The 13,267-nt window shown below is 43.0% G+C and overlaps 1 protein-coding gene across 6 annotated transcripts in view; it reads left to right on the forward strand.

Annotated features, from left to right (window-relative positions):
• The window catches only part of LOC115107661 (leucine-rich repeat flightless-interacting protein 2-like), a 71,106-nt gene extending 59,660 nt beyond the window's left edge, over positions 1 to 11,446 (forward strand). For 3 of the 6 annotated variants that reach the window (XM_029631158.2, XM_029631168.2, XM_029631175.2), the window contains one exon: positions 558 to 7,471. In XM_029631158.2, the coding sequence (XP_029487018.2) occupies positions 558 to 3,097 (2,540 nt within the window). In that variant the 3' untranslated portion in view covers positions 3,098 to 7,471. Of the gene's footprint in view, positions 1 to 557; positions 7,472 to 8,011; positions 8,062 to 8,396; positions 8,515 to 8,666; positions 8,779 to 8,891; positions 8,997 to 9,818 lie in introns of those variants that run through there. The other 3 variants (XM_029631192.2, XM_029631185.2, XR_003860241.2) reach the window with 3 other exon arrangements.
• The last annotated feature ends 1,821 nt before the right edge of the window (positions 11,447 to 13,267 follow it).

The raw sequence follows: 13,267 nt of genomic DNA on the forward strand, positions 1-13,267 counted from the left end.
TTTTTTGGGGACTTCGGTGACTAACTTTTAAGCTTTCACTACTGATTCTCCTCCCAACCCATTGAAACCCCTACACCTGATTAATTTGAATTAATCCATCTGAACCATGATTTAAAGCACATGGCGTAAACACCCTTGTTTTGGTGCCATGTGTATCCTACATAGTGGTTTCATATTGAGATGGTCATATGGCTGTCTGATTTGTGGAAGTGAGCGTGACTCCAAAGCAAAATAACACCACAGCAGACATTTCAAAGTTTAAAAGATTTGCAGCTTGCCAAAGTTTGAGGTACCAAGGTGTGTCTGACCTACTCCTCTGCTTTGACAATTAATCTACGTTCAATAACTTTGTTTTTGTGATCTCCTCCTATTCTTCTTCCCTTTCTTTCTTTTCCCTTTTGGTTAGGTTTTGGCCAATTTCTTTCAAATTCTGCTTTGCGCTAATTGGCCCAGCTTCAACTGACAGATCTTGATCATCAGAAAAATTACAATTCTTGAAACACCAGACTAGTGTTTGGCCTATATCACCCTTATGTTCTCCCCTCATGATCTCTTAGGCAGAGCTCAGGATATGGAATTGGGAAGTAGAGGAGATAAGATGGTGGATCCAGGAAGGTCCAGGCAGCAAGTGGAAACGCATGAGGCGGTTCAAGAGAACCATCTGACCTCGCCCACTCCCTGTAGCCTCGCTGGTGTTTCTGAAACCAAAATTTCTATGGAGGCTCGTCCATGCTCGCCCAAATTGGGGGATGAGGTTGAGATTGAATGCAGTAATGTCAACAAAGACTCTGACAATGGCATACTGGTAGTAGAGGTCAAGCATGGACCGGTTTGCGATTCTGAGGTAATTGTTCCTGAGGAAGAGCTTACAGAAGAGGGGGAGGAATACAAACCAGCAGGCATGGAGGGGACAGTGCAAGGGAGAGTAGAGGCCACAAACAAATGGGAAATGGGAATAAAAGATTACAAGGCATATGATATGGAGGCCAAAGTCACCAAGAGTAGTGATCACACAAAAGAGCCTACCTCAGAATATGGTGCATTAGCTGAACAAGATAATATAGCATTGAGGAAAGCGGTTGTGAAAAGTATAGACTCATGTCCTCACCCTAGGGAAACCATTGAGGACACCATACAAAATGGCACACAGATTAGCCCAGGGACTGACCATGATATTAGTAAGAGCGCAATAAAATCAGAATGTAAGCCTCAACCTAAGCTTCAGAAAACAAAGGCAGAAGCGTTATCAGAGACAACTGACACTCAGCCACAGGCCCAAGGAGGCAAGAAGAAGAAGAAGAAGAAAGGCAAGAAGGGAGAGAGTCAAGGTGATGAAAAGCAGGAAGACTATAAGAAGAGCACAACAGAAAAGGGTGTAGTCTCCATGAAAAATAGCACACAGATTCCCCAAAGGACAAACCTTGATACTACTAAGAGCCCAGTCGAATCAAAGGCTGAAGTGTTGCCAGAGGCCACTGATATGCAGCCACAGGCCCAAGGAGGCAAAAAGAGGAAGAAAGGCAAGAAGGGAGACGATAACAAGAGGAGCAAAACAGAAAAGGATGTGGACTCAGTCTCAACAGATAAGGAGCCAGTAGTGGAGGAAGTTATCACAATAGAGACACAGGAGCTTCTAGAGGAAGGGACCGGTAGTTTACCAAATCGAGAACTCCAAAGCCCTAAAGAAAAAGCACAAACCATAGCTGAGGGAGGGAACCTGAAGGAAGAAGAACAACAACTAGCAGAGGGCCGAGTAGAGGTTAAGAGTGAGGAGCCTCCCATTGAAACCCCAGAAGTAGCTCTGACGGACCAAGCCAAGAGTGAGGAAGTTGTCAAAAAGGACAACCAAAAACCTTCCATGGAATCAGAAGGCGAGATATCAGTATTATGCCATGAGTGCGACATTGGTATCCTGGATCCTGTTAACCAGCAATATATAACCAATTGTGTAACCAGTGCTGATAACCCTAAAGAGAAATTAGAATCCACAACAAATACTGGTACCCAAAAAGACGAGTCAGTGTACACAACCAACCCTGATAACTTTGTAGACTGCCTGAACTCTTCAGCTGACCCGAAATGTCCATTGGACTTGAAAGAGTCCACTGCTGAGAATTCAAACAATGTCAAAGAAGATGCAATCAAGGTCTCAGTTGATGAGACTCAAACAATCCAAGACACAAAGGCTGAGGGAATTAACTTTCACAGTCGCATATTTCTAAGAACGGCGCTCGAGAAGAGCATGGTACCTGAAGACCTTATCGCCAATGATGGTGTCATTACTCACCCAGAGCATGTTACCGAAAATGCCATAAAATACCTGAAAGTGGAAGGTCAGGATGAACAAAATGGGAGCCCAGATGAGTGTAAAAATGCACTTGAACATAAAGACATTTCCATAGCATTACCAGCAAGTGTAGATAAATGCAAAAATGTATCAGGAGAGAACTGTGGCACATCGCTCGACAGCAACTGCCCTGCTGCTGAGACCATAAGACAGCCTGAACAATTGATGGATCTACCTGGTTGTCCAGTCGCTGACGAGCACTTAGATGACAACAACGAGCCAGTTACACTTGATGAAGAAAAGGCATCAAATGGAGGGATCTCCACAGAGACCGAGCTGAATGATACAGAAACACGACTACAGGACCCTGTAAAAGAAACTCTGGAGACAATTGACTCTTTTAGGGAACAGGGATACATAGAAAGCAAACCATTCACTATGGTGGCCGACGCAGAAGAGCAAGACGATCCCATTGAGACCAAGCTGGAGGGTAACAAGGTACCTGGACCCAGTGAGCAGGGGAATGATGAGGGGGACGATGATATTGATGAGGGTCAATCGTTTGACTTTAACGACCTAGATTCGGTGGTTTCTGCAAATGTGTTTCCAGTAACATCCCAAGAGGTCAGCCAGGAGGTAAGAATGATGGAAGGCAACAAAATGGAGGTAGAGCCAGGTAGAGAGAAGGTAATCAAGGAAGAGGAAGACTGGGACAAGTCAACAGGAAAACCGCAGGGCACAGTAGAGGGAGTTAGCACAATAGTGGCAAAGCAGCCACTTGAACGGGGGTCAGATAGTGCACCAGAATAGCTCCGAAGCCCTGAAGAAAAAGCACAAACCAGAGTTGCAGGCCAGAATGCCAATGAAGAACAACTAATCACTTATTTGTGTAATATACGAACAGAAAGACATTGCAGAGGGAGTGTGTGTCTGAACAACAATGTGTAGGTGAGAGGCTGCAGAATGCAACAGAGGTAGGGGCTTTGCCAGTAGAGGAGGAAAATCCCGTATGGGTCAAAGTAGGGTAGAAGAGAGCATAGTCAAAGCAATCTAGGTCAGGCTCGAAAAAGGGCAGTAAGAAAGGAAAAGGCAAGGGGAAAGAGGAGGACTGACGAATGACCTAGTTTTTTAGGTCTGCCCTCAATAGAAACTACAAATATTTATGAGTTGCAAGATGACATGGCGTTATACCCTGGGTCATTCTGGACAGAATGAGCTTATGTTTATTGTGAAGCAAATTTGCCAGGGCACACGCACCTTAATTCAGTCATGACTCCTTTCTACGTGCACCAAAGTTTCTCTGAATTGCCTTGTGAAAGCCTAACACTGTGAAATTGTATTTTATAACTTAGCCTGTGTGATGGCGGAGATGAAGTGTTGTGTTCCAAATGAAACAACTACAAGTGTACTTACTCTAGTTCCTCAACGGCACAGCTAGGAGAACTCCAAAAAGTACCTTTTGTAGTTGAAGACTCGTCTTTGTGTCAAGTGCATTGGAAATTGCTTAGGAACCGTGCACACTTTGGAGAGGTGTATGGCCACTTCAAATTATATTTATTAGTCACATACACATGGTTAACAGATGTTAATGCGAGTAACGAAATGCTTGTGCTTCTAGTTCCGACCATGCAGTAATATCTAACAATTTCGAAACTCCGAGACAATGGATAACACCAGTTAGTCCTCTCACTCAAACCCTTGTCATTTTTTTAGTCTTATGTTGCACCTACCCCACATTCTCCAGGAATAGTCTAATGTTACTGAATTCGTTAACGAATGCGGCAAAAAGTACAGTAAATGTAAAATGCACATAAAATCAGTGTAATGTTAGGATTCAGTATTGTCAGTTGTGTACTCACCTTTTGGTCTAATAATTGTCCCATCTCAACTGTTCCTTTTCAATTGCTACCATGGTTATGCATATGATTTCTTCTGTAAGAAACGTTTCATTTATCCCTATCCATATAGGACAATTCCCACGAGTGTAAAGGGTTACATAATTATTATGTTTTTAGGTGAAATGCTGTGCAGAATCATCTATAATTGTCTTGAGATGTTGTTCTATATTATCTTGAATAGATGTTAATGTGCATGACATCCTGTAGATCAACATGGGTAAAATGAAGTTGAGTAGACAATATTGCAGCGGATTATATATTTATTTTGTTATTTCTTTAAACTATGCTTATGTCCCTGTATTATTGTCCTTTATATTGTACAATGCGTTTTCCTATGTGAAATGCACCATTAGTGTTTTCCAGGTGTTTTTTTTTTTTGCTTAAGTGCTTTGGGAAGTTGGTCATAAAATGGGATGGGTAATCTTACCATGCAGACTTTTTCCCCAAATAAGCAGTAACTCAACTGATTCAACTAAGAAAGCTAGTTGTAGTAGTTGATAAGTTGAATCCATCAGATGCGTTACTGCTTGCCTGGAACACATTGGCCCTGGCAGGGTACATCTCCCATACTCTCCTATAAGCACCTATATAATGTAATAATATTGATTTGATTTTTTTTTTGAATGACTTATTTCTTCTTTTTTCATCTATTCAAGGGATGGTGTTATGTCAATGCATGATAAAGCATCTATATATTGTGTAATTACCACGAGAAACAAATGCTGTAGCAATTAATTGCACATCATTTATTGTAATACCTTTACTCTTCGCAGCGTCAAAATGTTACCCAGAACTAAAAAAATATATTTACTAGCTTTGGTGGTATGGTTAGGAAAAAGCGTTTGATGAAGAAAAAAACGAACAGATGCGGTTGTCTCAAGACTCTCATGCCATAAAATAATTGGCTGAAAAATCCTCCTTGATACAAGTCAATTCCATGTAGGCTATGTCAGGTGAAATCCAAGCCCTGGGCTATTACTGTATGTGCAAACTGTAAAAATGCATTGTGTTTAGTATACAGTGCATTCGGAAAGTATTCAGACCCCTTTATTTTTCCCACATTTTGTTATGTTACAGCCTTATTCTAAAAAAGAATGTCCCCTCATACAATACCCCATAATGACAAAGCAAAAATATATTTTTCAGAAATGTTTGCAAATGTATTAAAATAAAAAATTTAGTATTCGGACCCTTTATTCAGTACTTTGTTGAAGTACCTTTGGCAGCGATTACAGCCTCGAGTCTTCTTGGGTATGACGCTACAAGCTTAGCACACCTGTATTTGGGGAGTTTCTCCCATTCTTCTCTGCAGATCCTCTCAAGCTCTGTCAGGTTGGATGGGGGAGCATTGTGTCATGGAAATTCTAATCAATAATGAGGAGAGACCAATCAGGATATTACTTTATTCAATACGTATTAATAACACAGATGAATTATTGCAATAATGAAGCAGGTCGACGACCCACCCGTAGGTTATTCGTTAAGAGCCCAACGAGCAGATTTGATCCACAGCATTTTATAGCAAAGTACATCCTCCTGAATGTTCATGACAAACAACAGATGTATGGAATGGGTCACAAGGTTAGGATCTGTATGAACGATACTAATAATTTACAGCAGGCAGTATCTGCTGTAAAGACTGTTCTCATTGTGTAGAAACCCATACCCAAGCCATCTCTCCATGGTACCTTCCAGTCAAACCGTAGTCATCTCCCTCACATGAATGGAATATGGGCTAAGGCATTGTAAACCTACTGGAAGCATTTTGCCCCAGCGGCCCAATTTTAGAAGACCACGCACAGATGAGTGTTCCAAAAACCCCATTCTAATCCATAAAACAACCATTTGAAGCAATAACAGCATTATAACAATCTTGTAATTTCGCTATCACAGTCGCTGCACGGCTATTTTCTGGTCTCTCCAGAGATGTTCAAGTCCAGGCTCTGGCTGGGTCACTCAAGGACATTCAGAGACTTGTCCCGAAGCCACTCCTACATTGTCTTGGCTGTGTGCTTGGGGATGTTGTCCTGTTGGATGATGAACATTCGCCCCAGTTTGAGGTCCTGAGAGGTCTGGAGCATGTTCTCAAAGTATCTCTTTGTACTTTGCTCCGTTCATCTTTCCCTCGATCCTGACTAGTCTCCCAGTCTCTGCCGCTGAAAAACATCCCCACAACCTGATGCTGCCACCACCATGCTTAACCGTATGGATGGTGCCAGGTTTCCTCCAGACGTGATGCTTGGCATTCAGGCCAAAGAGTTCAATCTTGGTTTCCAGATAATCTTGTTTCTCATGGTCTGAGAGTCTTTACGTGCCTTTTGGCAACTCCAAGCGGGCTGTCATGTGCCTTTTTTACTGAGGAATGACTTCCGTCTGGCCACTCCACAGTAAAGGCCTGATTGGTGGAGTGCTGCAGAGATGGTTGTCCTTCTGGAAGGTTCTCCCATCTCCACAGAGGAACTCTGACAAGCTCCAGTCTGCCCATCGGGTTCTTTGTCACCTCCCTGACCAAGGCCCTTCTCCCCCGATTGCTCAGTTTGGCCGGGCGGCCAGCTCTAGGAAGGATCTTGGTGATTCCAAACTTCTTCCGTTTAAGAATGATGGAGACCACGGTGTTCTTGGGAACCTTCAATGCTGCAGACATTTTTTGGTACCCTTCCCCAGATCTGTGCCTTTACACAATCCTGTTTTGGAGCTCTATGGACAATTCCTTCGACCTCATGGCTTGGTTTTTGCTCTGACATGCGCTGTCAACTGTGGGACCTTTATATAGACAGGTGTTTGCCTTTCCAAATAATGTGCAATCAATTGAATTTGCCACAGGTGGACTCCAAACAAGTTGTGGTAACATTTCACGGATGATCAATCGAAACAGGATGCACCAGAGCTCAATCTCGATTCTCATAGCGAAGGGTCTGAATACTTATGTAAATAAGGTATTACTGTTATTTTTCATTAATTTGCAAACATTTCTAAACCTGTTTTCGCTTTGTCGTTATGGGGTATTGTTGGTCGATTTGATGAGGGCAACATTTTTTGAAATCCATTTCAGAATAAGGCTGTAGCATAACAAAATGTGGAGAAAGTCGAGGGGTCAGAAACGTTCCGAAGGCACTGTATGCCATGTGCTGAATTCATATAATGATATGACTGCTAGACAAGTTGTACACAGTGTAAGAATATGAATCCTTTGTTAATCTCTGGTCTAAATGTTTCTTCATGTGCACTTTTTGTAAGGAAATACCTTGACCCTTTTCCTTAATGAATAAAGTAAGTCATTACCAGCTTTGAGAAAGGAACTGTAGTTCTTATGCATTATAGTATAATATGTAGTGGTGTCTGCCTGTCATTGACGCACAAGCAAATCTCTTATGTTCATCTTCCCTCATCCATTCGCTGTTTAGCATAAAAATGCCCTAGAGGTTGAGTGTCCTCTCCACAGTTTCTGCATGCTAACCATAGCCCCACCCCTCACATATCCTCTCCCAATGGACACCTGCTCCATTGCATGCATCAAGGGACTCTAAACTCCTCCCACTCTGACTCAGCCCCTCCCTGTCCATGTACTTGGCTCCTCCCACCCCTGGTATGTCAACATTGGTTTTACAAGTTGTTGTTATGATTGTTCTTGAATGAACCTAATGCAATTATGTGTTAGATGCTTACTCATAAAGTTGTACCGATAATTGTGAGAAGTTCTGTGAGACTTTTAATGTGTATTTAATGTGAGACTGATCCTGTACTGTAAGCAGTTGTCCAACATTTTCTGTAATACTGAAGTGAAGCAGATGAGCTCTAAATCTCGATCTGCCTGTATTTCTTTCAGAGATCCGCCTGAGGAAGCTGGTTGACGAGCGGGAGAACTTGATAGGACAGGTGAGGAAGGACATCTATCCATAGTCTGTCTGGGTCACTTGTTACGTTAGCTGAACTTCCCAACTGAATTGGCTACATTGGTGTTGCTGCTATTTCTTGTTTTTATAGGGCTGCAACTTTTCTCAATCTGAATCTGTAGGACCTAAAATGAACTTGCTGCAGCTAAATTGTGTAGAGATTAACTAACGTTAAATCATGCTTGGTTGAAATGATAGGCCGATAAACCGAGGTGCATGGGTGACTGGACTAAATTGAAGTCACTGTACAATGTGAAGTCACTCACTTACATACAGACAGATGTTTTAATTATGTTCTGAATGTGGTCCTCCCTATAGGTGAAGAAACTGAAGGCCCAAGTAGAGCAAAAGAAACTGAGGAATGGAACTGAGGGCTCTAGCCCAGAGGGTGAGGTTCTGGAGAACGGCACAGACCCCCACATACAAGACCTGCAGAGTAAGAGCCACAGCTCCAATGCAGGCTTTTTGGTTCCTTGGCATCTGACACACACCTGAAATGTTGTGACCTATGAAATTAATAACTCGAGACATAAATTAATGTTAGTCCTAACAATGCGATTTCCATAGTATTCATATGCTGCACATCAGCTCTTGTCCCCCCACCCCCCACACATTTGCAGGAGATGCCAGCAGGCAACTTAGTGACCTGAAGTTCAAACTTGTCAAATCAGAGCAGGAGGTGACCGCTTTGGAACAGAATGTAAGTGTACTGCCATTAACCTGGTTGATTGCAGAGCGATAATCATCACAGATAGTTACTATTAATTTGACTCGTTATTGTCTGAGATTCTCATGATTCTCACCAATCTGCAGGTTACCAGGCTCGAGGGTCAGGTGACCAGCTACAAGGGTGCGTCAGAGAATGCAGAGAAAGTGGAAGACGAGTTGAAGGCTGAGAAACGCAAGCTGCAGAGAGAGGTATGGCCCCCAGCTGTCAGTCACGTGGCTTGAATCAAGCTGCTATGCAGAGACCAGATGTCAGGGGCCTACAATCGTCAGAACAGATGTAACAGATGTTAATTGTACTCTCCTTGCGTTGTGTTTAGTTCAAAGAAGTCACCCCAGCCAGTGGTCCCAGTTGAGCATTTTTTATTACCTGTGATTAAATGGGAAACAGCACGTTAGTTGTGCAGGGCTTAATGATGTTGGTGGCAGTCGATGGTAAAATATGTAGCATGACAACTGTGTTAGCAGTGAGCTTATGTGACCATTACATCAGTGCATGCTAGCTAACACACTCGTATACCAAAGCACATCCCAGAAAGCCCCTTAATCCCTGACAGGTACCATATACCCACACATGTATAATCCAGGATTGTACAGGAAACTGGTACACATTGTAAAATATAAAAATAGAATACAGTATTCAGAACGTGACTTACCCCTTGCATCACGTTTTCATACTGGGGAGACCTGACAATCACGATCTCTCCCTATCTGCAAGGGGGGCAACAACACGCCTTATTGTCATCGGAATTGAACCAACCAATAAGAGCGCTTGAACATTTAAATACGCATTTCTTTAGAGGCAAGCGGAAACATAACCAACCCTGTTACACACACTTGGTAGACGGTGAAGTAAGGGAATTGGGCTGTAAGGTACAACATTTATTGTATTTATTTTAATACAAAAACATTGGAGCAGTATGTTACTAATTCATTGTTGATCTTGAATAATAGCGTCTCCGATTTAAAGTTAATGATTGATCTTTGTGCCTTCTGTTCCTTCCTTGATGGCAGTTGCGGTCAACGCTGGATAAGATTGACGAACTTGAGTCGAACAACAGCCACCTCTCCAAGCGGCTGGACAAGATGAAGGCCGATCGCACCACGGCACCGACTCCCTAACGATGACCTGCCAGCATAATTCCGACCCTATCCTGTCTGTCCACCAATGGCTGTCCACATATGACGGAGTGTCCGACCTTGCATTGAGCTCTCCTCTCAATCTGCCTCGCAACCTTATGAAAAGAACCTTGAGAAATTTGAGATATCCTAATCGCTGAAGCGCACAACACACAAAAATGCGCGATGTGCCATTTTCTTCATGTCTTTGTTTTTTCCAATGATGAGAATTCTTCATAGGCATATATGCCTGTCTGCCTCACTTCCTCTACCAGGGGGTGGCGCTGCTCTGCACCAGAGAATTATAGGAAATGTGGCGCTACAGGGGGGGCGCCTTGGGACTGGAGGGGGTTCTTTGGACCGCACTGGCTGCTTGGGCTACATGGCGCTCCTATCCACCCCACATCCCCAGTGTACAGACTAATACTGAATGTCCCTCTGTCCTGAACCACCCGCCTCCTCACTCAACCCCCTATGTCCACATTTACTAAACTGAGAGGACATGGCCTAAACTGGTTGAACATGGTGCTGTGTATATGAGAGCATTTATTGTGTGCACGTGTATGATTTATTTTTTTTATTCCGCTCTTATACCCTGCATTTCTCTCATCTTTGTCCTAAAGCCAAAGTATGAGCACATTTTACCGTGGTTGGGTGTGTATGTTTGTTACCTGTTGTGTCTCAAGTCCAAGGGCTTGTGTAGGCTAAAGGCCATGGAAGGTTGTGTGTGCATCCCACCTTCCCAGGCTACACCGTCTCTATTACCACAATCAATATAATAATTGTCACACAGAATGTTTTTACATGCCGACGTGATTTCAACCATTTTTTCAACCACAACTCGGATTCATTTATTTTTTTTTGACAGATTTGTCTTTGAATGTACCCAGATCATGTTCATTAGGCACCAAACAATAAATTGTAAAACAGGGAGGGACTACCTGAAATTGTCCAATAAAATACAAATTTTCTGTTGCAATCCTTTTGCTACAGTTCCCTAATGAACAGGACACAGTTGTTAGGTCCTAAACAGCTTGACTAAACTAATTAACCAATCTACTACAGCCACAGCTTTGAGTTAGGCTCAGAGCAGCCAATGACATGAAGTCTGTGTATCCCCCCTCCAATCTGGTAGAGCCCCATTGAAGTTTGTCCTTGCGTCCTATCTCCTCAAAACACATTTGATGAGAAAGCCAGAGGTCCCTCCCCTCCGGCCTCTTCCAACGGGGTTTTAAGGAGGCTAGGAGTATGCAATTGAGATTCTCCCTCAGTTTCTAGCAATAAAGTCACTGGTTGGCCTGCCACCTCACATACTCTTGCTTGTTGAGACATGCTAGTGCTGATGATGCTTATGGTGATTAAAAGGACTACATAAAATGGGGAAGGGAACGTTGGTAGGAGACCCCCTCAAACACACACTCTCTAGGGAGATGCTGCTTCACTGTTTACAAAGCTTTAAAATGTTTGTAAGGAGACTTAAGGAATTGTAATATTTGTGCAATAAAATGTCCAACCATGCTGTACCGGCAGCTGAGAGTCTAAATAATTGACCTCCAATAGATGAGTGATTGCTGTGCCCACTCTCAATTTTAGTTCTTTCTACAAGTACAAGGATCAAATTCTTCCCCATATTCAATGATATTCAACATGAAGGTGAAATGGAATTCTATGATAAACTGGCTCACTTACACACATTCATAGAGGCTTCTTTAATCTAAGGTCCATGGTGTCTCAAATTCATATTTTAAAGCTGCTAATGTGGCAGTCATGTGAACCTATGATTTGTGTACTCCAAGGCAGTGTCCAGAAACCCTAGTGCCTACCCCTTACATACCTATTAATTCACTAGTGTCTAGGGGGTAGAGATTGTTTCTGGACATGGACTGAGTTTCAGAGCCAGATGAGCTACTGGGCTGCAAGGAAACGTAGTCTCCGACAGCCCGTGCCACCCTAGCTGGCAGGGAGAAGTATGCGCAGCTCTGACCCATGCGACACCCATAGAAGTCCTGATAGTCTGGCGGCAGTTAATTTCAGAATGTGTAATGCCCTCTCCAGTGCCCGAAAGGTCCAAGCAGGTGCCACAGGGTTCTTATTACCGTAGGGGTCCTTGTAACTTTCTGCAAGCAGGTGGCACCAAAAGATGTTGACACCCTCGCCAAACTAACACCAGGGTGTTATGGAACCACAGGGCTGAAGGAGAGGGAGGATATTGAACTGTTGTACAGGAAGTGCACACTACTTTGCTACAGTGTATAGCTAAATACATTTACAGTGTAGATTCAGGCAATTACACTTGTTTCCCAGGAAATTTCAAATCCATACTATTTTGTATTGGGGTCAAATTTAACTGAATTTGTTTTTGACTTGAGATACAGCTCTTATTTTCATCATCCAGTCTTCCAATACCAGGGTTGAAGAGCAAGTTTCCAGGTTCCAGCACAAACTCGCACCGCTGAGCCTTCAAACTCCAGGAACCGTCCCAGGCCTGGAGACGAACACCGTTACATTTCATAAAAAAAAAATTTCATATAGTTTGGTGGTTTAAAGAACATCACTTTTCCACTTTGTTATACTTCAAGCAAGTTCAGCCAAGACTAGCTAGCTGTTAACATTAGCTGAGATATGGAAGATTTTTGACACTCCCCAGAAGTAACGGTACTGAGGTTCGGAAGAATTAGTCTTTAGTACAGGTGTCCAAATAACCCCTTTTGAAACCCCCAACCTGAAGAGACTACAAACACCCCAGCCCATCACCAATGAAGCCATATTTAAGGCAATCCAGGGTTTAAACAAGAAATTTGACGCTGCATGGCTTTGATGAGAGGATACATAAAAAAAGAACCTCTTGATTGCAAACATTTCCAAACCTACAGATTTTAATGCAGGAGGCATTAAGGATATCTCCACTGATGTGAAAATTTTGAAAAAATTAAGTTGCCCTGACAAAAGAAAACGAGGAGCTGCACACAGCCAGTGCTGAACAGGGCCGATACAAGCGCTGATCGGGGCTGAGACTGAAAAGGCTACCTGAAAATGGTGAGAATATCAACAGGATTGTCATTATTGGGAAGTTTGTTCCTTATCCCCCTGCTACCCTGTACATTGCGGTAGATGTTGCACACCGTCTCGGATACAAGAGAAAGGAGAAGAACAGACACAGGTCATCACGATGTTAGCGTTGAGGAACGTGAGAGACGAGTTGTGGAGAGCTGTGAAGCTGGCGCTTATCTGCAGGGAGAAGGGCATTCGCTTTGCAGAAGATTTGAGCAAGCGACAGGGATGCCCATGCAAACTATTTTAGTTTTCATACTTTTATTAAATGTGATTAGCTAATATCATAATCC

Source organism: Oncorhynchus nerka, linkage group LG3 (genome assembly GCF_034236695.1).
Source record: "Oncorhynchus nerka isolate Pitt River linkage group LG3, Oner_Uvic_2.0, whole genome shotgun sequence".
Taxonomy (NCBI): domain Eukaryota; kingdom Metazoa; phylum Chordata; class Actinopteri; order Salmoniformes; family Salmonidae; genus Oncorhynchus; species Oncorhynchus nerka.